Here is a 27,603-nt window from a genome sequence, read left to right as displayed (position 1 = left end):
ACTATCGTTAACCTGATAGATATTTGTATTATTATTTACAGGTATCAAAGGGTGAATTCCTCTGTATAAAAATAAAAAAGTAGATTAAAATTTGTATAAATATCACAGATTAGTATTGTACTTTTCTACATTATTTCACCAGAGAAGACCGAACTTGCTGAAACACAGCATTTATCCTCGCTAATCCAAGCTTTCCACCCTCTCATCATGATCGAAGATCATGCAGAACGTCGACATCGAAGCGAAGCTGAGCCTCGACCATCCCCCTCCGTCCCCCCTTTTTCCGCAACTGTTACCAGGAGCTTTCGCCGCCGCTGATGAAAGGGATCGCGCCGGTACATTTATCATCCTAATTCCGGCGATCTTTCACCGTAGCTTCATCCCCGATCGATGCGCGTCCACAACAAAGGGGGTGTTTGTTTTGAGAAATCGTAGACTCCGTCGGAACAACGCCCGCCGCTACGACGCGACAACGTCCTCGCATTAATTCAGTTGTCGAACTCGACGGCTATACTACGCGCGGCCTTCGGAGACCACCTGGCCACATTCAATAGCCACTATCGATGGCACACAGCGTTCTATAACTGTCCATTGTCCTTCAGACCCTTTGAACGGTCTCTGGGGGGCTGGCCGGGGACCCCCTCCCGAAGTCAATTACTCCCCTTTATTTCCTTCGAGAGACTGCCTCCGAGCACCGGCCGGGTCATTATAAACCTATCTTCTGACCCTCGACTCCTTTAGAGACCCAGCCCAGACCCTTTACAAACTCCGCCGTTCCCCTTTCCTCGTCCTAAAGATCTTCCGAAGTCGGCGGAACCATTTTCCGACGCTCTGGCCCTTTCGATGATTAGTCAAGGTCGGGAATTATCGACTCCGTTGCTTTCTGGTTGTTTTATTTCATAATTGTTTCCATGTCCGCGATCACTTTTGAGCTGTTGGAAATATTTTTATAAATATTTAATTATAGTTATATAATATATAATTGTAATAATTATATTGTTTGAACTTGAAATAATTATTTCAGGTAATTAACAAATTTTATTGATTTCTTTACGGGTTGCAATTCGTCCATCTTCTTACACACCCAATACTATAAAATAAAATAAAATAAAATACAGTAGAATAAAATACAACAAAGGTATATTTATTGAGAAAAGAATTCGCTTCGATGGAATTTTCTCAAGTAAAATCTTATCGTTGCATATCATTTTTAACATCATTTTATTATCATATTTAAAACAGAAAATAGCGAAACAATTCCTTGGTCTAAATGAAGTTAATTATTTGAAACAGGTATCTCTTATTTTCGTCTGAAATAAGATTGGTCCCCAGGTGTGCTCGAAAGCCCGTTCAGATCATCCTAAAGCCTCCAGTATTATTCTTAAATCCTTTCTAAATCAATGATTCGCTATCGCTTCGTCCCGAGGATCTTCAGAATCCTTAGGATCAATGACACCGTGGAGGTCTCGAGGTTCTCGGCCCTCCTCGGTGATCATGGAGCCCATGAGAAAGGTTCGTGGAGGGTAAAAGCGCGATGATAAGTCAAATAAGGAGGAGAGGTGATCCGGGATGGCCTTGGGGTTCGATGATGTACCTACCGAGCGACTGAAGCTGGATCAATGGGGCTACGATGTTTGAAAATAGCTGCGGAGATAGCGAAAGACGAGTCGGAGGGCTGGGTCCTGGAGGTTAACAGACTTTTCTCGATAGACTTTCTGCGACCCGAACACTCGAGATTCCTTTTTCTTTGTATTTCATACTTGTTAGGATTTTATTGTGGAATACGCGAAATGAAGAAGTAATTAAAAGGAACGAATATCTAACCTCAACGCGACTGCTTATGTATAACACACAATAGAAAGATTAATATTACGGACAAGATCAAAGCACGCGTTCCGCGTACGACTACTAGTTTAAGAAGGAAGAATCGCATTTGGGGAACAAAACACTAGCGACAACTCATCAACGCACGCGCGTACTAATTACGCAACGGCGTGGGCCAGTGCTGCCCAAAATAACTAGATCGAGTTGGTTACACTAGAAATTAACCTATTTCTAACAATACGTTCGTGTGCTCTTATTTAGTTCAAATGGTACTATCCTCTCGATACCTAATCCATTGTGTTGGTATATTCACGTTAAATGTGAAATAATGATAATGGAGAACCCGATCGTGAAACTCGAAAAATGATATTGATAATGGAGAACTGGTGCTTTTTTTCAAGCCGGGAGAAATACGCACCTCGATTGTTCGAGCCTCTGATGTTTGAACTCGCTGTGAACGAATCATGTTTCACACGGAAATGGCTCCACCTGGAGCAACCTTATTTATTCTAAAGAGAATGCAACATTCTCGTATGTTATTTAAATAAATATTCGGTAATGTTTTACAAGAAGGACCCCTTTATTCTTAACGAAATTTAATTGTATTAGACAGCTTGGCATTTTATACGATCTTTTACTTTTTGATTAATATTCTGCTGCTTTCGTTTTCCAAAACGATTTTCAAAATACCTTGAACGTATTATAGGTTAGGTTTAGTTAAGTCTCGGTTAAGTAGTTAGGACTATTTTTACACAAAGAAAAATTGTTCAAGACATCAAACTTTGTAAGAAATTCAAATAATTGTCAAATGAGAATAATTATGAATTTCATAAATGAATGATTATCAAAATAATTAAATAACAAATGTTCTATTATCCAGGCGTGGATGTTCTCTCACAATTAATTCGTATAACCGAGTACACATTTGAGTACATATTAAATATATAACAAACTTTGTAATAATATTATAGTAAGCAATAAACAATATCCTAACACAACCAACATTCTCCGAGACTATCTATTAGACCCTGTTTGAAACGTTTCTACGGTTATCCCGGTCCGATGCCCGTAGGAATAATTTTCTGGAGATTAGAGCAATATATTGATCGAGGTAAAGGCAACAGAGCCGGCAGATTGAAGCAACGTTTAACGAGGAATTATTATGGTTTCAGAGGCACAGCATCCACGGGATGAACGAGGAGGAGAACGTTGTGAGGCCGCACCAGGAGATGGCCAGCCTGTCCTGCCATGAGAAGAAGTATCTTCTCGCGGTGGAGCGCGGTGACGTGGCCTCCGTCAGACGGTGAGTTTTCCAGCTCGATAACCGTAAAAACCACCATCAAATCGAAGATGTTTTAAAGCGCGCCTCTGCTCAAATAATACTCGTAAAATAGAGGGTTTACGCCCCGGGGCAAAATGAACTCTCTGCGCGGCTCGAAACGCGATTCTGATTCGGCGAGACTCGATGGAACGGTGCCTGGGAACTCGAAGTTGCATTCTGCATGTCTCTGGGCTTATTTAATGTATAAACAAATTTAGTGTATTTGATATTTTAGGAGATCAAGCGGTTAATAATAATAATGGTAATTGTAATAATTCTGTTAATGATAATAATTTAGGTAAAATATAATCGTTCTTTATTAGTCTGTGATTTTGACAGAAGCAATTCATAAATGATAAAAACATCGAATAGGATAATAATTCATAGTTATAGATAGGCAAATAATTAACTCTAGATTTAATTGATTTACGATTATTGAGATCGTAAATATATATTTACGAGGAATTTATTAACGAAATATTTAATATAAGACGTTTAAATGCTTACGTCTCTATGCCTTGTACTTAAATATTCGAGTAGAAATAAACAAATAATAAATATATCGTTTCTGTCTCATCTAAGAAATGATTGCGATCAAAAAGTCTCTAATCGTCACCGCAAATAAAACTAAGCAAAGGGTTAATCGTTCGCAAACGAGACGCACGTGCGTCCGCCGCGACGCCTCGCGTCGCCCCGTTTCCCTCGTTAGCCGTCATTTGCGGAGGAGCACGTGCCCGCCGAAAACCGCGGACGTGACGGCCCGGAAAAACTAATCCCTCAAAAACGGATATCAAGCAACATATTTCTTTGTCTTGCCGGGACAGCTAAAAGCTTTTAACCCAACCCTTCCACCTCCGGCGTCACGCGTTTCCTCGAAAGCCAAGCCCTGTAATACGACAAAGTCTTCGCTCTACATTTTCGGTCGACTTTTCATCCGTCCGAAGATCATTCGCACTGCATCACATTTCCGTAATATGTGCCCGCCATATTCAAACATTCGCCTTTTATGTTCCGCTTGTATAATTAAGCATGGAACTTCGAGCTGACATAATCCATGACTCGTTCAGCATCATCGGAATACAAGATCCGGGTAAAGAGTTCCTCGCACAGCGATGACTACTTCGAAGTTCCAAGAAGATTGAAGCGGCAAGTTCGTAGCAAAATGTAAATTGCCTCCGGTAAAGATTTAAGTAACGAGGTCGGGGCGCAACGGAGACATATTTCAAAATTTCTAAGAAGATTTAAACAACGAGACCGGAAGCTTAATGAAGACTACGCAGGATCTTTAACCTTCAAGAATATTCAGGCGAAGAGTTCCTGGTTGAATCAAGTTTACACGCTTCTAATTTCCGAGAAGATTTGAGGAAAGGGCACGAAGCGCAATGGAGACTACAGAGCTTTAATTCCCAAGTATATTAGAGCGAAGAGTTCCCAGAGAAATAAAGTTTACGTGTCTTCAATTTCCAAGATGATTTAAGCTGCGAGATCAAAGCACTATGAAGACAGAGCTTAAATTTTAAAGAATATTGAAGAAGAGAGTTTTCAATAAAATAGAGACAATTTTGATTTGCAGGAAATTGGACTGTTTTACTTTAAATTATTGAAATGTAAAGTTCCAAGAAAAATTAAGACTGCTTTGAAATATTAAGAAGCTCGAAGTAAAAGAAAATGAGGATCAAAGTAAAAGAGAATGAGGATCAAATTATAAGAAAATGAGGATCAAGGTAGAAGAAAATGGAGGTCAAAGTTCGAGAAAAACGAAGTTACATTGAGCTACCAATAATGATTAAAGCAACGAGTACGAAGCACAGTGAAAACTACAGCTTTAAATATGCAAGAGGATCGGGGCAAGCAGCTCCAAGTAAAACACATCAGAACGACTAAAACAAACAATTCGCGGTAACACAATTCTCCATCAAATTTCGAAACTTTCAAACGAGAACTTGAACGTCGAAACAACGGCAAATTCCAACAAATCAATATTTTCAATCATTTAATACTACTTCTAAATAGAAAAGTTTTATTTGAATAGTTTTAGCAGTTTTAAATAATAAAATATAAATTAAAAATTGATAAATAAATATATAAACGATATAATATAAATGATTAATTCATCGCACAGTAGCGAAACATTTAACAGCAGTCATTCGATTAACAAGCGGTCCACGTTAATGACGTCGTTATGCGAAAAATATTCGAGACCATGCTCTTCCGAGAATTTCGCAGTTTTCTCATAAATTCGAAGTCGTACATGAAGACAGTGGCGCATTAAGCCTCATCCGATTGAATTTACGGCGTCACGTCCGCGCCGGAAACAGGGAAAGTCAGCGGCGAGATGATAAACCGTCGCCGAAGTATGTCGCTTATCCGAGGCGTTCCGTGTTACCGGTCCCTCGTAAATGGGCTTTTACTGTACCGCGGGACTTCGTGGAGTGTAAATTTCCATCCGGCGAGAAGTACCGAAAATTAGAGTACCGTTTTCGTTGCCGCGGCTCCGAGGACAAAGGGCGCGTGGCGGGGGGCACGCGGTATCGTTGTTTCTATGCAAACGAGTGCGGGGAGGGAGCGCGGCAGAGAGAGATAGAGAAAGAGAGAGCACGATAGAGAGTAAGAGAGAGAGCTAGAAAGAGAGAGGGAGAGAAAGAGAGAGAGCTAGAGAAAGAGAGAGAGCTAGAGAGAGAACTAGAGAGAGAGAGAGAGAGAGAGAGAGAGAGAGAGGGGGAGAGAGAAAGAGAGAGAGAGAGCGGATATATCGGCGGGATGTATGTAGGTCTCGCGAGTTAAAGAGGACGAGAAGTCCCGCGGGAGAAGGTCAAAGGCGCGGCGGATGTCCCAGTAGCGCGTCAACAAAGGATCTAATTATCCAACGAGCGATCCGAGCGGTCCCGAAACTTCCAGGAATTCTTGCCGGAGCGCGCGCCGAGTGCTCCTGACGCAATTAATACCGATTGCGATGCACGAGAAAGTTTCAGGCGGCCGTGGAATTCTCATTTGGCGTGGGTCTCGGGGCACCGAAATACGTTTGCCAAGCCGATCCGCCGCGCCGGCCTCGGCCATAATGCCGCGACCAGGACTGAAAAGGGCTTGGGAAAAACCCGAGCGGACCGATCGTGGACCAATAAGCTCGCAGATTAGCGGACGAGACCTGTATTCGTCGAAATTCGGAGCCTTGGCTAGAATTTCTCTCGCGAAAATAAATCTGCATTTTTGTAGGGCTTTCTGTCTTCGAAGAAGCTTCGTAGGATTGAGGGTAGTAGACGCTCATTTGCAATTACTATATATTTATATATTATATATATATTTTTGGGAAATATTGTTGGTGTTAAATCGTGGATGATTACAGTTTATGAAAAATTGACGATGATCGATAGAATAGTCTATTCAAAATTTCTCTATGATATGAGTACTATAGTGATTGTCAAGGAACTCAATTATTAATATATTTCTTATTTTAAATATTCCAAGGTCTCTGGAATTTATTTGCTTGTCTATATGTATACATTTAATTATATTTTCTATGTACAATTAGCTACTTGTTAACACATTATTTTTACTATTAATATATTATCATATTACATGATTTTTTATTGCAGCTTCATGTGTAAATAGAATATCGAAGGGTGGAATTTATTATAAAATCTATTTGCTTTGTTTATGACAGCGAAAATATTAAAACATGACGAACTAATAGCTGCGTTGACAGAGACACTGATAGAAATCATAGCTTTATTACCACAGACACTGATGCAAATGATAACTATATCGACAGGAACACGATTCTCTAGTAATCTTGAAATCATGAGTGACAGTCAATCATTTTTACAGGTGATCCGTGTGAGAGGATTGTGCGACATTTAATCTAAAATTGAACAATCGAATAGTCTACTGGAAACTTTATCCATTGGCAAATCTCGAACAATCGATGACAGTATAATTTTATAATTAAACTTTAGTAGTCAAAATATTTTTTAAAAATGACTTCAGAAATTATTATTCAAAAGACAGTTATTAACCTTGACAATCCTGATAATAAACTATAAGTAGTAAATAAACTATAAGCAGATTCTAAAAATAACCATTGATGCAATCGGAGAAGAAATTATATTAAATCCTTCATTAACTTTTCCATTTATTTATTTAACTTTAGCTTCAAGTCAGAAATTTTTAGCTCTGTTAATTCATCAATTTATAGCTCGTGCAACAATACTGCTCGGATAAAAGAAAGTTAATAAAAACCCAGGCACAATAAACATTAATTTCACTAAATCCCGTTTTCAACACTTGGCTACCATGTCTGACCTTTGCAAGCCATTTCTACTTGCGCCAGAAGAACAAGAGAATTCGCAGAAGGTTACTGCAACAGATGCAGCACCCTTCATCTTTTTGACAGTCCTAACGGATTTAATCTCGACGGAAAAGTAGCGCAAGAATGTTACGCGTATCCTAGCCAGTCGAATTAGTCGGGCGCATTAACTGTCCAGTAAAACAGTGTCCTACATTTCCATTCAGGTTTGTTCGCGGAATCGCATCTCCCCTGGTTGCACTGGTAATTACTGAACAGTCCATATAACTTCGTACGGCCGTCTTTTACAATGTCGCATGCACCAGGGGGCCACCCTGAAAACCGTGTGCCGCACAGAGAACCGGGTTAAAAGTACGCGATGATCACGGAAATTATCGACGCCCAAGGTAGCTGTTCGGGTAGTGCGGATCGTTGACGGGGGTTTCGGGATTTTGTGTATTCGGAGGACTCCGGATCCTGTAAAACGCGGTAGAATGAAGCGTTTTATGAAGTTTAATGGGATTTTTATCTTGTTTGCCGGCTGATAGAATCCGTAATAGGAGGAAAACATTTTTCCTCGATTCCAATTTCGATAAGGCCGCCTATGACGGTCGCACAAACATCCGCTATCTAATTATTGCTTCGTGAATCACAGCCTTAGCACGTGTTCCCTTACCGTTTCCGCTGGGAGATAAATATGAAATAATACCATTTTTATCGTTTTTAATCAGCAGTTAGTTTTAATATTTTTTGTGAGTTTATTATCCTGATTTTACGAAAATAATAGTAATTCTTCTAGATCAATTGAACCAATTTACATTTAGTGGATTGATTATACTGTTAATTAACAGATGAATATATTATTATTTATTTGAAAATCAGTAATAAATACATATTGTTTTTTAACAATATATTGCGTAAGTAATTGCAGCATTGTCAAAATTATCTAGTATAAAAGTATAATAAATCTATGGTATAATTGCTTGGGCTTAAGATATTGATAGGCGACAGTAACCTATTAACAATAGTAATAATAATAACAATCTATCAATAATAAGAATAAACTTTTAATATCAATAATAACCTAATAATTAATTTCTGTAAAATATCACGCATTAAATTATCACACAAATTATAAAAGGCTTAATAAAATCCAGTTCTACATAATTAACATACCATCCTAATTGATTACCTATAGTTTGCTGTAAATACAGTATATTTTCCGGTCTAAAAAGTATAACAAAATTGAACCGTAATATCGGATCGAAAAATCTGCGGCGATAATCGCGGCAGATGAATCGATCTCATTTCGCAAAGTGGTTACAGCCGGCTAGTTAGGCGAAAGCGTTTAGAGCGTGGCAGGCCTTCGAGGACCGATTAGTCGGCCGCTAACGAAACGACGATGATCAGTGACCCTGTCCCCGGTTGTTTCAGGATGCTGCAGGGCGCGCTGGAGACCGAGATGAACATCAATTGCGTGGATCCACTGGGACGGTCTGCCCTTCTGATGGCGATCGATAACGAAAACCTGGAGATGCTCGAGCTCCTGCTGGAGCACAAGGTCGACACCAAGGACGCGCTACTCCACGCTATCTCCGAGCAGTTCGTCGAGGCGGTGGAAGTCCTCCTGGAGCACGAGGAGACCCTTCACAGGAACGGAGAGCGTCACGTTAGTCGGTCTTCGCAAATAACAGCGCGGATGTCTCGCGCGTACCCTACTCTTGTTTTACCATGGGAATCGCTACCGTTCCCGTCCGACTCTGCTCGCGCGGCCTCCTGTTTCCCCTTTATTTGCCGCCTCGATTTACCCCGACGGACGTGACTCGTAATCACGGCCACGATTGCGTCCGCTCCAATCTCTTTTCGCTTATCGAAATTCCCGACCTGCTAACAAGATGTGTCCCGAACGGATAATTCGAAAATTATGAAACTTTCGAGGCGTGTTCGGTCTACACGGTTTTTATTGCCTCGTGAAAAAAGCTGCGAAGGGCTGGAATTGATTTTTGTAGATGGGAGAGACTCTGGAATTATTCGCGCGACTCGTCAAGTGACAGAGATTAAGAGAATTTGTTTTCGGATGGTATTGTTCAATTTAAAAAATTGTACGATTTTTGACGACTGGCTTTAATCGCGTACAGTGAATTTTAATTTGTAATAAATTGGATTATTTATTTGAAAAGGGTTGGTCGTGATTAATGAATTTTGGTAATCGCAAGGCGTGGTAACTTTTAATTTATTTATTATTTGTTGGAGTTTTAGTTTGTAGGAGAGTTAATTTTAATTTATTGGAGATTTAATCTTAATTTGTTGGAGCGTTAATTTTAATTAATTAGGCAGTTCATTTTATGAGATTTAGTTTAGTTAGAACTGTTCTATTGGGAAACTTGTGCAATTCCCGAAGATTGATTTTAATCACGTACAGTGAATTTTCGTTAGATCCTGACTTAACATAAATGAAATTGCTTTGATTGCTCATGACTAACGTAATTGAATTTCGGTAATAGCCGGCTTTGTAACTCTAAATTTATTTATTATTTGTTAATTAAGCCGGCAAAATCGATTACAGAATATAATGTATACGGTAATTTGATTCGGAAATACGTAGTGTAAATTACGTCGTTTAAATAATAATAGGAACACGTGGTGAAGTATATATGGTAATAAAGACAGGTGTCGCCATTTGTAATACAAAGTAGAATCGCTGGTTTACACGAATTAATTACTTTCAACACTTTATACAGTGATAAAAAAAGCAAACAAATTTTGAGAAAAATTGTATAATTTATATTAATATTTGCTGTATATATATAAAATTTTCTGCGTCTTTGATTTCGCATTTTTCCTTCTGATTAAATTTCTAAAAGAGCATGGATTTAATTACAAATTGCACTTTATCGAAAATGTTAAAAAATTACAATTTTTTTTCTAACATATTTCTCGTAAATATTTCTCGCACATTAATTTCTTATCTTAAAGATTGCATTTGTGCAATCGATAGCAAAAGTATTTAATATAATACTGCAAAAGGTTAGTTGACAATTTTTATTAAAACCAAAATTGAATTAAATTTATTACAAATCAACAATTAAAATAAATTTATTATTACATATCCACAATTAAATTTAATTTACTACAAATCCATAATTAAATTTAATTTATTACAAATCAAGAATTAAATTGACTAAAATCACAATTACAACTCCGCAATTACATTAAAAAAGTTGAATACAGTAGAATACAGATTTTCTCAAACACGTAGAATCGCAGCAAACCACGCGCCACCAGCAAAAACGCTTGGCGCGTCCAAAAAAAGTCTCTCTTGTCCAACAATTCTACACATTTGATGCCGACGAAATTGCGAAACTTTCTCGAAAGCGGAGCCTTCGAAACGCGGCAAGTTCGACGGTAAACGGTCGGCCACTTTTTAAACAAAAACAAAAAAATTCGAAAAGTTAGAGCTCTTCCTGGCCGAGTGTGTAACTTCTTAATCGGAGGCGGGGACTCGGGGAAAAAAAAAGTTCGAGGAATTCGAGGAGAGCGCGCCGAATCCCGGGATGGCGAGCCGGTTTCATCTTCGGCAAAGCCCCCCGGCACCGTGTCCGAGCTTTGGCATTCAGAACGAACGCCCCGTGAGGGGAGGAACGGAATAAAAAAAAAAAAAGAAGCAAAGAACGAAGGCGCAAAGCGACGCGGAGTCCGATGGGTTTAATTTAATCGGCTTTCACCGGGGGAATCAGCTTACGTGGAACTTCGGGAATAATTGTTGGACCCGACCCGCCGGTCCGACGAGATGTTTGTTGCGTTCACTCCGCGAAAAATAAAGCTTCTCGTTAACGACGTTCCCGCTTTCTCCCCCCTCCGGGTTGTCTTGTGATTTGGAACGCCCCGGGGACCCTTTGCACGCGAAACATTCCGTTCGCCCGCGTCCGCCGTCCCCTTTTTTCCCGATATTCGTTGTAAGTGGACTCCGTGTCCCACTTTTGTCTTAATAGCGCACCACGGAAGGTCTGTGGGTCATTATTTGTCCAATAGACGAAAATGTTAACGTAACGTTCGTGTTCATTTTTGCATTTTTCGATCATTTGTCGCTGCATATTGTTCTTAATATTTCAAGTTTCCACGAACGTTAGCAGCAGTTCGACGGCTGAAATTCTGTCAATTTGTAATTTTTATTCCTTTGTGAAAGAATTATAATTTTAATTCTTTCTAAAAGAAAATTTAAAAATAATCTGATAGCAATAGTAAATTATTAATTACTCCAAATCGTTCCTACCATTTCAAGTTGCACGAATATCGTCAATTCTGCTAGAAAAATTCTTTCAATATTAATCTTTAAACACGGAAGAAAATTTGGAAGCAATCTAATATTGGCAATAAATTACTTATCATTTGACATTGTGCCTAACAATTCAAACTCGCGCAACCACGTTCAGTTCGTCCATTAAAACGCCTCCATAAAAGTAGCCACCCCCGGTGAAAGCAGCAGAGCGGATAATTAATCTGGACAATGAATTGGAGCAAAAGGTGGATTAGTTTCACGCGGAGTCGATGACCATCGTTGCAGAAGCTCGGACGGTGTTTCGATTCGAAATAATTATCGGGTGTTGTCGGATCGGACGGCGGGACGGATAAATTTTAATCCTTTGTACCGGGTGAGCGGCGAGCCGGCCGAAACGGTAGCGTTCCGCCTCGCATTGCCGATTCGCATTGGCGCCGTGCCGCGCCGTATTTTAATACGCCGTCTAACAATTATTCGACCGTCTGAGGGAGGGGTGGGGGAAAGGGGCGGGGCGAAAGCCGGCGGCGCGTGGTTCGGCCGGATAGGAAATTATTTCAGGGGGGTGGGGGCCGAGACGTGGATCGCCGTGGCAGTTTTGGTAACGCAGGAAATTATGCTTGCCCCTTTCAGAGCTGGGAAGCCGTGCCGCCAGACACAGCCACCTTCACGCCCGACATCACGCCCCTAATTTTGTCCGCTCATAGGGACAATTACGAGATTATTAAGATCCTCCTGGATCGCGGATCCACGCTGCCCATGCCTCACGACGTCCGTTGTGGGTGAGCATGATCATTATCTACGGGAAATTTATAACCCGTCGCTTATCAGCGCCCGGAATAATTTTTCGGTTATCGCCGCCTCTCTTTCTCTCTGTGTAATCATTTCCAGTATCAGCGTCGTTAATTCTACGCGACCCCGAACCGACCGAATCTCTGTCCAAAACGCAACATTTTCTACGCTTTAATTCAGTCCAATGCATTTTATTACTTCTTTTAATTATGTTGTTTAAACCGATATGGTCGGAAAGAAATATCCTGCATTTAAAATAAAATTATAATAACAATAAATATTCATCGGGTTAGTGAATGAGTATTGTGATCACGATCTAGTCATAATTATTACTGCGTTAAATTATTTGACTTTTCACGTTCCACACGGCGTAAACTTTCATTCGAGCCGTGAAATTAAAAATCAAAGCGAAGCGTGAAGAGCAAAGTATCGACGCTTGAAAACAGAGACAACCGAAGAACGGTAAACTGTATCGCGAACTTAAACGTATCGCCGCGGCCGCAAAATATCACCTTTTCAATTACGGAATTATTAAGCCGTGGCTGTTCCGCTTTAATTACCATTTAAAAAATGAGGCAGGAGGAACGCTTGAAAGCTTAATGCGGGGAAAAGGTAGCTGGAAAAGGTCCGGAGGATTACAATGGGGAAGCTAAATGAAAAAATTTGCGACGGTGCCGGAGAAATGTCCGCGCTCGTTTTTCTTTTCGTTGCGCGGCGGCCATGGAGAGGACGGGGCAGATAAATTTTTGGACTTTTAACTGCGTATTTTACGAACGGCGGAATTATAGCGATAAATAAAACGCTAGGGAGGGGGAGGAGGGAGGGAAGCAGTAGGCGTGGTGGGCTACAATCGCTCGTTAGATATACCATTCCAGTCCGATTAATTCCCTCGACCTGGTTTAGCGCCTTGCCCTTGCAATCTTCGAGCCATGGCCCCCGCGTAAACTAATTAAGTCGAGGTGGATGCACTGCGAGCTATACCCCTATCACGGTGAAATTTCACCCCGCGAATTAAATTATAGGATTTGTCGCGTGCGATAAACCTACGGACGGGCGCCGAAATTGGATTGTACATTATTATTATAATCGTTCGCGGCCCTTGTTAGGCGACGTAGCGCTGCCGGGAATTAACGAGACACGCGGCGCGAAAGGGATAATTTTAATGAAATTAAAGATCATCGGGAAGAAACTTGATCCTCAAAAAATCCTTAAAAAAGGGTCTCTATTGAAGATACTTGAAAAAGAGTTTCCATTAAAGAATTTTCAAAAATAGTCTTCAATGAAGACTTTTAAAAAATAGTCATCTTTAATAAATCTTTATAAAAATAAACTTCATCCTAAGACTCTTAAAAGGTAATTTTTATTAAAATTAATCTGAGCTGCACCAAATCATATAAATATCAATCAATTAATCCTGAATAGGAAATATAATCACTAGTTCATTATTATAGCAATAAATTTTTAAAAATACAAGAATATCTCCTTTTAACAACTACTACAATTATATACATTTTATTTCTATTTTGAATAATGACTTACTCCATAAAATAAAGTTACCCCTTATTATAATCTTAACGAAATAATCTACAAAAATAAGAATTTCTAAAACGCTTCGCGTTCTAATAATTAACAAATCAACGACACAAACAAACTGCAATAATACCGTCGCGACAAAGGCTAGATTAAAAAATACACTGTAAAATATCACGTCGGATGTAGAACGTGAAACATAAAACACGGAGTAAAATAAAAAAATAAAGTATAAAACGAAATTGTGTAAAATATAGAGCAGATACGAAAACGTAAAATATGAAATGCGAAATGTCGTGAAATTCGTCGAGTTGGAATAGAACAGAGAGAGAGAGAGAGGAAGAGAGGGGGGAGCGTGTCCGATAACATTGTCGCGAAGCTATTGGAAGAAAAGCCCGCGACTGTCCCGATGTTTATTTTTGTTTCTGGCATTGACAGGTGCGACGAATGCGTGACGTCCCGAAAGGACGATTCCCTGAAGCATTCCAGAAGCCGGATCAACGCCTACAGGGCGCTGGCTTCGCCGTCCTTGATCGCCCTCTCCTCAAAGGACCCCATTCTGACTGCCTTTGAACTGTCCTGGGAACTTCGAAGGCTTTCGTTCCTCGAGCACGAGTTCAAATGCGAGTACCAGGTGAGCCGGAAAGTATACTCTTTGTCTGAACCCGGCCATTTTTTGCTAGCGAAAAACTGGTACGGGCACAGCCGCCAAAGATACACCGTCCATTGTCTCTATTGTTTCCGGTAGCATTAGAGTTTACGCGAGAAATGCTTTCGCAATTATTATAGCAGCGGTCTAATATCGCTAGAATAAAAACAGAAAATGTCTGGAATTTTCTATTGTAAGAAAACTATTCGTTATTTCAATTGTTTTTGGAAGCGCTAGAGTTTATAGAAAAATATAGAAGAGTACGAAATAATATAGGAAAATATAATTAAAATATATATTATACGTATCTAATAATTCGATTTAATATTCGGTGGACGATATAGTCTATCTAAAATCGAATAAATGGTAATGAATATTCATTATCTGAAACTACGAATTATATTTCATTTAATTCAGCGCACCTCTTAAAAACAGACAATTTCCAAAGGCACAAAGCGGACTTTAAAAGTTGCTCCCTGAATTTCTCAAACGAGCTCATCAATGCCGGGTTATTAAAAGTGGACGAACCCTAAGTAGCGCCATCATCCATGCGATCCGAGTTCGAGAGTTTTATTTCGCAGACTCGCGGCGGCGCACGCGAGCATTGTTATACGGTTATTGTGATAGGCCCGTGGTCGAATAAAATTTTATCTGTCCCGTCGAATCGCGGCGAAAATGAAACCGAACGAAATTTCATTACGTTTTGCACTTTACGCGCCATAAATGCGTGAAGATCCAGCGTGGAGAGCTCTTATCGCTCTTCTTTCCGTACCGCGCGGCGTCGCTCCGTCGGAAAAATAATTACGAACAGGGTGAGCGTGCCGCCGCGGCACGGCGAAAAGTTATCGCGAAACCAGCCGGAGAGAAAAAAATCCATAGTTTGATAAGGTTTAATTAAACGGAGCGACGCTTCTTCGCGGAACTGTTTAAACAAGGCGGGAAAAGTTTCTGACCGGCGGCGGCGGCGGCGTCTCCATAAATATTTCGAGAGACACAACTCTTCCGTTATTTCAGTTGCGAAGTTCATTTCCTCCGTGAAACCGTTGCGAATATTAAGTTTCGCGCCCGACGGTCAGATTCCGCGCGCTGTTCACCTGCTCGGCGGTTTAACAAAACTTCTGATTTATACAGGAATACGTTATCGGACGGCATCATTCGCGACATGCTCGCCTAAACTCCTTCTGTTCCCCTTGTTTCCGTCTCACCTCCGTTCGCCGTCTGGCAAAAATCCAGAAAATTGTTGACCCATCCTCTGCGATCGTTGCTCGCATGCGAACTTCCTGATTACTGAAGCAAGGCGATTTTGTAAAAAGCCGGAGAAATCACTTGCAAATGACTAGGCATTGTCTGCAAAAATGTTTTAAAAAACTGTCATCACAGTAACAAAAGTAAGCGATCGATATCTTGCAGTTACTTAAATATTTTTACTTTAATAAAAGAAAATCGTGCGACAAAGCAACGAATCTCATTTTAAACCTTGAAACCTCTACTTTCACACACCATAATTCAATTTCCCCTAAAATATTTTTCATCGCTTAATTTTGCTCGATAGCACGTGAGAGTCCGAAGACATGAATCTTCGAATTTTGCGAATTAAAACGTTCGTAAAAAAAATATTAAAAAATTGACTTTATGACTGAACAAACCATGAATTTTAAGATTGAAGCTTCCTCTTTCCGATGAACTCAACAAATTTGCTTTACGATTTTTTCCTACTATTTTGTAACACTAAAATGTGATACGAGTCACGGTATACTTTGATTACTAAGAAAACGATGGCGCGCTTTTCGTTCGAACCCCCATAAAACGGCAGAAAACGATCATAAATCGTTATTCAAGGTCTTATTTTCAAGGGTAATCTTCAATCTTGAATTTCACGGAAGATTCTACCGCGGAAGAGATTCAAAAGTTCTCTTGAACGACGAGGAAGTTGTGTGTACGGCGCGCGAGCCGACGCGAGTAACCGAGGACATCTTCGGGCAATTAGGGTAGTATCTCGAATTTCGGGCGGATCCGACCGCACGTTTCGACGGGTAACGATAACTCTGCCGGAAGTAATCCCGGCCGATGCCGGGAAACATACCGCGAAATTCAATTTGCCCGGGAGGAACGTGATCTCCCGGTCCGAAAAAGTGTCCGCGAGCCCGTCGGAGGAAAATATAAAACAACCTCTGAACTTCGAAGTCTCCGTTCCACGGCGCCCGTCCTACTTTCCTCTCCGGTCCGATTGCTTTTTTCGTGATCCACTGTAGATCCTCGAAAATGGCGGCGGATCCCGGAGAGAGAGAGAGAGAGAGAGAGAGCGGCGTGGCTCGCAGAGCGACCGTGGTAACGAAATTTTCAATTATTCATTCGCTTTTGTTCGCGTTCTTTCCCTCCTTTTATTCGCGGATCTGATAAATAATTTCGCTTCCTCTCTTTCCTCGGTCGTTTTGTTAACAGGATCCTTTTTTATGGGACGATTAAACGGAAGGAATGAATATCTTGGTTATTGTAATTACGCTGGGGTGAAGGAAATAATCATTTAGATTTTTATTCGATTTTTTCTCGATTTTAAGTTTTATTCTTGTTTTTGATTTTTATAGCAGTAGTGCGATATTTTAAATTCTTGTGGAAGATGATTTTGATCAATTTTAATACCTTCGTGACAGAAGGCTAAAATATTTTATAACATTATAGTATTTAATTAGATGAAGTTATTTATTTAATTGAATAAGAATTTCAGAGCTGTATGGTGTCAATTACTTCTTTAACATTGGTACCCCGTGGGAATCTTAACCCTTTGCACTCGAAGCCGTTTTAATTATAAATGTGAAACAATTTTCCTGGCTCATAATATTTCAATTTTATGTAACAAAGTGTATTTTATACACATGAAATTGTTTCTTGTGACTCCTAGCAACAGCTCTACTACTTAACAATTTCTTAAATCTAAAACCTATTATTATAAAAATTATTTTTGAACGTAATAGAACAATTTTAGTATTAGTAATAAATTAATCAAATTAATCGATTGAATAAGTGTTAAAGTCTTCGAGTAATAAGAATTAATACTAACGTTATAAAAATATAAAAATATTAGCAGATTTAATTACCCTATAACAACAAAAACATTTACAGCCGAACGACTGATTTGTAAAGTGTTAAGATCTGTACAAATAAATTTTTATGTTGCAGAAAAACACGCAGAGACAATTTTCCTCTTCTTTGTCAATTTTTTTTCCAGCGGTAACTCATTTTTATAAGCATTGAGGATAATATTATATTGCATATTCGTTTCCTGGCCTCGGGCACGAAAGTTCGTTTTCTCATGACACAAAGAATCGAAGACAGTTCCGCGGTTCGAGAGCAGGAAAAGAATTCAGTTTCCCGCGGACCGTATTGGAAACGTATCGCGATGATTCAATGGAAAAAGCCGGGCCGTTTTCCGCGACGCGCGTTCCTCGATGGTATTAGAAGAACAAGAGGAAGATGGGGTGATCGACAAGGAAACAAGGGAGAGAAAGAGTGAGGAAGGAAGAGAGAAATAGGGAGAAATAGAAAGAGAAAGGAAGAGAGATACAGAAAGAGAAAGCAAGAGAAAAGAAGAGAAAGCAAGAGAAAAGAAGAGAAATAGAGAGAAAGGTAGAGAGAAATAGAGAGAAAAAGAGAGAGAGCAATAAAGAGAAAAATATAGAAGAAATAAGAGAGAGAGCAATAAAGAGAAAAATATAGAAGAAATAAGAGAGAAAGGCAGAGAGAAATAGAAAGAGAAAGAGATAGAAGAATAAAGAGAAAAATATAGGGGAAATTAGAGAGAAAGAAAGAGAAAGAAATAGAGAAAAGAAGAGAGATATAGAGAGAAAAAGAAAGAGAAAGAGAGAGAATTAAATAAAGAGAGGAATAGAGAAAAAGAGAAAAAAAACAATAGAGTAAAGAAGGCAGAAAAGGAGAGAGAACGAGAAAGAAAGAGAGGAAGGGAGAGAACAAGAGGAAATAAGAGAAAGAGAGAAATCGAGTGGAAACAAAAAAACTGCAGAACCGAAGAAAACAAGAAAGAACGAGGTAAAGGGGGAGAACGCGCCCCGGAAAAACGAGCCGCAAAAACGGCGTAGGCTCTCCCTCCGTCTTCGCAAACGTATTCGTGATTTATTTTGTACTCTCCGCCGGGGAAAAGACGTATTCTTCTTGCGACTCGGATACGTTCCAGACTTCCTGTCGGAGCCTCGCCTGAGCTTTGGAAGAAATCGGTCACCGTGTGCACCGCTGCGGAGCTTCCGGCGCTGCTCCTTTTATTCGTTATTTAAAGTACCATCGACTCGGTCGTCTGCATTCGACCGTCTAGACTTATGATTTCTGCGATCGACCGTGTGTGTGTGTGCGTGTGTCTTGTCTAAAGGTCCCTTTTTCCCCCTATATTTCACTTCTCTCGTGAAAATCGATATGCTCGAAACCAGTTTTATTAAAATTTTGAGACAGCTCGTCCGTATATTTCAGTGCGAACCTAATGTGCCGCGAGGACATTCCAGCTGGAAAATGCTTTCTTTGAAAGGGCTCGTGGAAGGCAATTTTTGTGATATTGTAAGATTTTTCGTGAGATATTTCAGCTTTCTTGGTAGAATTGATTGCCTTGATGACTGAGATCGTTTAGGTGAAATATCTTTTCTTTGGGGTAATCAATCTTTGCGTCCTTTGTAGTTAAGTATTCTGTATTGGAGGTTTATTTTTTTGAGGATACTCGTTCTGCTTGAGAGATTGGTGCATTAAAGACAATTTTGTTCGAAAATAAGGCACATGAATAATGTCTGCTTTTTTTTACTTATCTTTATATATATTTTCGTAGTAATATTAAAAATGTTTTTGCTTGGAACTAGGCACTAATATGTGCATCAAAGACAATTTTTCTTGAAACTGAAACTAATGCTTTCTATTGTTTACAGAAAATATTTAGCATGCATAAAATATTATTACAGTATCATTAAAGACAATTTTACTTGAAATCTAAAGCACCTGATACATAAATATAGCACACTAAAAATCCGTGACATAATTTTACAAATGAATTGTTTAAAAAGCTAATAAGACGTAACAACAATGCATATAAAAGTCTATTCTTTCTTCTCCTTTAAAATAATCAGAAGACATTTCTAAGAACAAGTTCCAACATCCTAAATATTCTCCTCGAGGTCCGCCGATTTCGATATCGTCATAAGCGGGTCGATTTTCAGGTGCGAAGGGGACGGGCTCGACGGGTCGAAACGAGGCCGTGGCTCGCGCTGGTGCCAAATCAAATATTTACAACATCAAAGCGATACACGTAACGACCGGGATGTTTTCCTAATATCACCGAGTGGCCGCGGTACTTCGCGAATCGCCAAAGCATAACGAGACGTTAAATATCGCGGCGACCGTGAAACCGCCGCGCCGGGCACAGTGTCTCTCTGTGCGAGCGAACCACGGACCCCGCCGCCGCTGTGCAAGACAATCGTTCCCGGGTGTATTTCGAGAGACGTTTTCACGTTCCCGCGCCACGTGTTCCATCGATGTTTACGCGGGATTAACAACGGCCGCGTTCGCGCCGCGGGAAAACGCGACGCCTTGCGTCAACAAAGTCGTCTGTGAGAAATTAGCCGGCACGAAATCGTCGAGATAGAGTTACTTTTACTTTGAACAATGCATCCTGATTTTTATATATTTTCAATTTTCTTTTTCTAAAAAATATTAATACTCGTTTTTTGCAGAAATTTTACTGTCAATTTCTTTGCGAGATTTTATTCGGTTTCCCTTGAAATTGTTATATTTTCTGAAAATTCTACTCTTTATTTTTGTTATTAAATATTATTCTTTATTTTCTCTTGAAATTATTAGCTTTTCTGGAAATATTATTACCTACTTTTTCTTGAAATTCTACTCTTCATTTTTCCCTAACTTTCTGCTCTTCAGCCTTTCTGAATATTTTAATCTTAAGCTGGTTTTATTTTAATGTTTTAATTTTACAACTGGTCGAATTGAATGGTAATAAAAAAAATTATGAAAGACTCGCTCCTATGACAATATTCAAGAAGCAAATGAACAATGTACATTGCAGCGATACCACTTTTATTTCCGTCAGAATAAAGGCAGTCAACGAAACGACCGAGGGTAAATAAACTCGCAAACATTTCCAATTTTCTCTTAGCCGGAATAAAATGCAAGATCCCCGGGAGCCCCTACGGGAAAAGTTGCTGATGGAGGAACGGCTCCCATAAAGGTTAATATTTGTTTTTGATCTCGGGCATGGAAACGTCTCGGTTTATCGCCCGTATTACAAAGAATGAAGTCCGCTCGCCTCGAACAGGCATCGCTCGGCCCATCGATCCGCCTGCCAACGAATTCTCACAGAAAATTGCAAATAACTGGTCGTCTCGATTTCCTTCCGCTCGGAGATAAACAATGGACAAGGCTGCGGTCCGTTCCCGAGCTCCCGACCGCGGATAATCCTTTCAGAGTCGCTCTCGGAGCAGAAAATCATCGTTCGTGGTTCCGTGCAGGAATTAAAGAGACCGAGGCAATCGAGGGAACCTTTAAAATTCCACTCGTCATCGTGGAGGACGGACAAGGATGACGGTGATCCTCTATCCACATTCAAGCCGGCTCTTCCAGAAAATTGTACCACTTTATTCTCGTTCTGTACACGAATGGACCAGTAGAGGAGAGAAGAAGAGAGAGGGTGGGATGTATACAGTCTCCCAAAAGTATCTACTAATAGGGAACTAAAAGTTTCCTGAGGTCATTTGAAGCAACTTTTTCCTTTGCTGAAATTTTCTGCGAGGTGTCGTTAACGAGTTATCAACGAAAAACAGTGGCCAATGAGATGCGAGAACAGCTAGCGCGAGACTGCCTCCACCGCCACGCGCTAACTGTTCTCGCGTCTCATTGGTCGCCGCTTTTTGTTAATATCTCATTAACGATGCCTCGGAGAACATTTTTGCAAAGGAAAAAGTTGCTTGGAATGACCTCAAGAATCCCTTCGTTAAGAGAGAGAGAGAGAGAGGCAGATAGAGAAAAAAAGAAAGAAAGAAAGAGAGAGGAAAAAAGGGAGCGAGAGCTTGAAAAAAGCTTCGTCCATCAGGCAACTATGACATCCAAGATCAAACCGGTTGAACACGACGTCTAGGTTAGGTAAAATAAATCATCCCCGATAGCAAATTGATTAAGTCTGTCGAGGGATCGGTAAACGATTAACGAGAATAGATTACAGGAGGCTGAACGTCGTCCGTCTTCTACTTTTAACGGAGAAAAAACTTACCCTCGGCTTTATCCCTGTTTTTCCGGAATGACGATCTGACGTCTCCATAAAACCGCCATTTTGTTGGGCGCACGTTTTCGGAAGTATTCGAATGAAATTCATTCTGATCCCCTCGTTGTACGTACTCAGCGTTCGTGATATTATTATTAACCTTTTGCGCTCGAAGCTATTTTTATTATAAATCTAAAATAATTTTTCTGGTTTATAGTATTTTTATGCAACAAATTGTATTTTGTCCGTATGAAGTTGATTCTTGTGATTCATATAACAGTTTTTTAAATTTAAACTTTGTTAGTACAAAAATTATTTTGTAACGCGATAAAATAATTTTAGTGGTGTCTTGGAGTCACTCGAGTGTAATGGGTTAATACAATGAAAATTGAAATACTTCTTTTAGAAAAATTAAAACATAGATCCTCTCGCGAACTTCAATTTTGCAAGGTAAATGGAATAATATCCGAGAAAATCGCTGCAACGACAAGGTTCGTCTCCAACGTTTAATAAACATGTCTGAACGTATCGACAGTTATTAAAACATACCATTGTATTCAGGAGAGTCTACAGAATTATATCGTACATGAATCATTTATATATGTTTTATAGTTAAAAAACAAAGAATGTTCAAAGTTGTATGTACATCGAGCAGCACGATGTTTTAATATAAACTGTGTATCTAACTAGTAGCTATATCTAAATTAATAAATATATAATATAAAATACATAAATTAATAAATATATAATATAAAATATTTAAATTAATAAATATCTAACAATCAAAAATGACATAATATTATGCTTAAATATTTTTAAGTTTTTTAAAGTTGTATTCTTATATTATTAATAATATAATTATTTATAATTTACTTATTATTTTTCACCCATTATTATTTGTTCACTCTAGACGAATAATTATTGGCATCTAAAACAAGTTTCTTCGAAATAGGCTCAGCAGCGAGCGCATTTAATGGTACTTCGGTTATCGTTTAACGAACGATTTAGTTTTTTCTGCATATATTCATAAAAACGCTTCCGATATAAGACCCGGGAGATTTAGAAGGGCCCTCGGAGCCCAGCAATTCCCTTCGAACCTTCGTATCCAATAAATCCCGTGGCAACAAATGGCCGGGATCGTAAACCTTCCAGGTGATCGGCCAGCTTCGGTGGGGAATAAATCATCGCGTCTTCGCATCCGAGATACAATTTTCCCGTGGTCTCCATTTGTTCACCTCTGTTGCGTCGTTCACGTTCGAACGGAGCCATTCGTCGAACTGTTCGAGACCCGGTGGCAAAATAAGAGGACGTTTTCCGGATCGGGTAGAAAGAAGTTTCGGAAATCGGTCGATCAACAGGGACGCTAACTTCGATCGAACCCGAGGGAACGGCGCCGGGTAACTTACCTGTGTCACAACGGGAAGTTTCACGGCACTGTCGCACCTGCTATTCTCGTGAATAGAAGTTTCGCAAACCGGTCTCTTTAAGTTCGTCGCCTAAAGCGATTCAAATGCAATAAAATACATCGCTCGAAAGGATTATGAGATAGACAATTTTTTAGCAAAATTGGCCAACTTTGGTCGACGATAACTCCGCGAAGAATCATCGTACTATAATGACTTTTCTTTTATAATAAAGCTTAAAATCACTACTTTAAAACACTCTTCCTTGATTTTAAATTTGACCCAATTTAACCCTTTAAATTCGACTCCATATTTATCCTAATAAATATCGCTAATTTGACGAAATACACGGATTTTTAAAAATAAAATAAATTTTTTTCAGAGGTGCCATTTTCACCTGAATATAGTTTCATCCTTCCCCTTTAATTTAAAGGAAAAGGGACTTAGCTGCGATTTTTTAAAAGAAAGTTATAGCAATTTAATGTAGCCCTTACGCCGACTAAGTGTCGTTGCCCAGCGACGAGGCATTATTTGCAAGCGCCTGATTCGTCGATACGACGGCGATCCTGTTTTGCAGGAGCTTAGGAGACAGTGCCAGGATTTCGCCACTGCCTTGCTGGATCACACCAGGAGCTCCAAGGAGCTGGAGATCCTCCTGAATCACGATCCGACCGGACCCGCGTTCGAACACGGCGAGAGGATGCACTTGAACCGACTTAAGCTCGCCATCAAGTTTCGACAGAAGAAGGTGAGTGCCGCGTGCTTTTATTTTTCTATTATTCGTCGACGCGCGTACACGCGACGCTTCGATCGTTTCCCATAGAATTTCGATAAAGTTTTCGACACGTTTTGTTTGCCTTCTCACAATTTCGCGACACGTTTTGTTTACCCTTCCCACGGTTCCTCGACACGTTTTGATTTACCGTCAACGCGATTTTTCAACGCGTTTTTATTTACCCTCGACCCGTTTCATTTATTTCTCCGCTATCCTTGTAACGCGACGTATTTTCCTTTTTTCGCATAATTTTTGGACTCGCCTCCATTCGCACCCTTTACTCCGTCCATTTTCATATTTTCCACCGAGTAAAAGAGTGGCGGGTATTATCCCGCTTTTTTGGGGGATATATTTAGGAAGTGACGTTAAAAAGTATTGTATTATTCGTAGCGCCAAGTTCCATGGAATAAATTAACCCGAAATTATAGGATGTTTGGTTGAGTTAAAAGGCGACTATTTTTTCTGTTTTTAGTTTCATATTTATAAGAGACGACGTTGAGGAGAATTTCATTATTCCTATTGTTAATTCTCGTGGAATAAATTACCTCGAAACTGTGGCGGAATTTTATTAAATCGCGAGGCGTTGTTGAATATTCTTTTACTCTTTCCATTTCTAATTTTATTTCTGCCATTTTTGACACTGTTTGTAGAATTTATTATTCTTTTGCAAATGTAATACCATTTATTATTCTTTTTCAAATGTAGTACAATTTGGTGACCGTTATTGTTTTATGTAATACCTTTACAATTATTTGAACAGTTTCTTTGGTTCGTTTAATTACTGTCATTATAAGTGATCCATTTTATATATTGTTTTCATTTACGTATTATAGTAAGTCAGATTTAAGTCAGATTTAATTCACTAGAATTTCAAGTTTCCAATTTTAAATTTTCGATTAATTATTACTGTTCTAATCCAGCTGTCTGCGCTCTTTTATTTCAATTTGCGACTCCTGAACATTAATATCGTTTTTCTTGAAAGTTTCGAATTATTTTCGCGTTAATTATTCTACAGTTTATTATATCATAATATAGTCTAACTTGTCAGAAATTAATATCGATTTTATCATAAATTTCCCTGCAATTATATTACTCCTTAGTATCCCACACGTCCTTAAATCGCAAAATTTTACCCACCTCCCCAAGCAAATACAAGAAATTTCCCTAAAATAATAAACCGAATAAAATCTCCCCGCGACAGAGATAAACTTCCCTCCGAAAACCGCACTCCAGCAAAAACCTCCCAAAAAATGCTGTCAATCACCGCGCCGAAACCTTCCCTAAAAAGAGCAAGCTCCGGCAAGTTCCAGAAATAAAGTTTCAAAGAACGCCACCGACGAGAAGCTCCGCCGAAAAAAAGAGCAAGACGAAGACCAGCGTCCAATCTCACAAAGCGCATTCTGCGCGCAGAGAGCGATACCCAAAGCTTTCGCTGCTTATCGCCTAAATGCTTGTCAATCTTCGCAGAAATACACGCTTCCGGCCCCGGGCCGGCTCCGCGTAAATATTTGATTTCGCTCGCGTAAACTCGCCACGGAAAGTTGAAATCGCGTGGTTCCGTGGGGAGATCGCGGCCCGCTCTCCTCGAGCAGAAGCCGCCGGAGTCGTGAGATAGCATCGTCGTAATCGCGTTAGCCAACCTTGAAGGTATCGGCCCCGCGCGCGCGCGCGCTCGCGCGACCAGCCCGAAACTCCCCGGGATTAGTGCCGTGTAATAAGTCGAATTTCCCGGCGACATGACCGGAAACTGTCGACCGATATTAGATTATCCCCGGGAATTTCCAGTTCGTGGCGCATCCTAACGTGCAGCAGCTACTCGCATCGATTTGGTACGAGGGCCTGCCCGGCTTCCGCCGGAAAAACATGGTCCTGCAGGCGGTGGATATCGTCAGGATCGGCGTGCTTTTCCCGTTCTACAGCGCGGCGTACATCATCGCGCCGCACAGCGTCGTCGGCCAGACCATGAGGAAACCGTTCATCAAGTTCATCTGTCACTCGGCATCCTACTTCACTTTTCTGTGTGAGTATCCGACCTCGAAAACCACCGTCTCTCGCCGTTCCGTACGTTTCTCTTTATTTTCGTTCCGCGGTGACAACAATGTAAGTGTTATAGACTTTGATAGAGACGCTCGACGCACCCTCTGCGTGCGAGACTATATGAACCCTTTGCACTCGAAGCCATTTTAACTGGAAATCTGAAATCATTTTTCTGCTGTACGGTATTCCCATTTTAAGCGATCAAGTGTATTTTACACGTACCAAATTAATTCTTTTATCATATATTAATTCTGTCATACATAGCAACAGTTTCATGTTCAATAATTTTTCTAAAATTAAACTTTGTTGCTGTAAATATTATTTTAGAAGTTGACGAAATAATTTTAGTGGTGCCTCAGAGTCACCAATCGAGTGCAAAGGGTTAATTCCAAAATGGAGATATTTGTTTCATCTTGCAATACTTTCGTTTGGTATTTTTATTTGATACGTTTGAAATTGAATTTTACGAGAATTATATTATTTGACAATTTATCGAGTTCAGATTTAATAACGTAAGAATTCTTTTAATAATAGTGTAGCAGTTTTTCGCTACTAAGGGCTGATATATTGTGCGATGTATTACAGGAAGGTTAGGTTATATGTAGTATAAAAAGTCTTTAAAAATTTGTATAATTGTCGTGGACTATATTGAAGTATTTAAAACATTGTACAAATATAATATATGCAGAAAGGTGTTTAAAATACTGCAAAAGTTGCTCGCGCTTCAATGACGTGTTATATCACTATATAAATACACATGGTCCTCAAAAAAGTACTTAAAATATAGTGCAAGTACAATACACTACAGAAAAGTATTTAAAACATTGTAAAATTTGTACACATTACAAAAAGTTGTTTGAAAAATTTTATTCAATGTCTCCGGCTATAAAAAGGTGTTTAAAATATTTTACAAATCTGCAGAAAAATATTTAAACACTGTCCAGTAAAGGCATATACTGTGCCATAAAATCTTCTTCGCTCATCAGCATTAAATCTATCAAAATCAAAAATTAATTCAAAAAATAAAATCTAAGATCAACACAGTTATCAAAATAACAAAACTGAACCTATTAAAACGCATCATTATTTTTACCATAGGATGTGCTTGAATCGAGAAGTTCATATCTGCTAATTACAATTATCAATAATCCTAAAATAAAACACTCGATGCGATCCATTCGAAGCGCAACGTTTAGCGTGGAAAGCGGAAGATTTCTGACGGAAATCTGTCTGCACACTATACGTGCGACCACAAAATCCTCTCGATTAAAATCGCCAGGTCCCAGATCACCGTGTTCCCATCGCGCGATTATGTGGATCGTGTAACAGCCTCTGATGTCCCGAACGAATGCGAGAGCAAAGAATAGAGCATGCACGGGCAGGTCTCGACGCGATTTCGTGAAATCTCTAGATCCCCGGGCTCTCGCGGTCCTGCGGACCGGTCTCGGAGCAATCT

At 39.7% G+C, this 27,603-nt stretch overlaps 1 protein-coding gene across 2 annotated transcripts in view; it reads left to right on the top strand.

Moving 5' to 3' along the window:
- The first annotated feature begins 2,999 nt into the window (after window positions 1–2,999).
- Window positions 3,000–27,603, top strand: part of Trpgamma (Transient receptor potential cation channel gamma) — a 43,243-nt gene continuing 18,639 nt past the window's right edge. For both annotated transcript variants that reach the window (XM_078191904.1, XM_078191905.1), the window contains exons 1-6: window positions 3,000–3,127; window positions 8,862–9,096; window positions 12,337–12,485; window positions 14,464–14,659; window positions 23,913–24,083; window positions 25,896–26,130. In XM_078191904.1, coding sequence (XP_078048030.1) covers window positions 3,015–3,127; window positions 8,862–9,096; window positions 12,337–12,485; window positions 14,464–14,659; window positions 23,913–24,083; window positions 25,896–26,130 — 1,099 coding nt within the window. In that variant the 5' untranslated portion in view covers window positions 3,000–3,014. The remainder of the gene's footprint in view (window positions 3,128–8,861; window positions 9,097–12,336; window positions 12,486–14,463; window positions 14,660–23,912; window positions 24,084–25,895; window positions 26,131–27,603) is intronic.

The sequence above is a fragment of the Augochlora pura genome, chromosome 10 (assembly GCF_028453695.1).
Source record: "Augochlora pura isolate Apur16 chromosome 10, APUR_v2.2.1, whole genome shotgun sequence".
Lineage (NCBI taxonomy): Eukaryota > Metazoa > Arthropoda > Insecta > Hymenoptera > Halictidae > Augochlora > Augochlora pura.
This window is presented reverse-complemented; position numbering and strand designations above follow the sequence as displayed.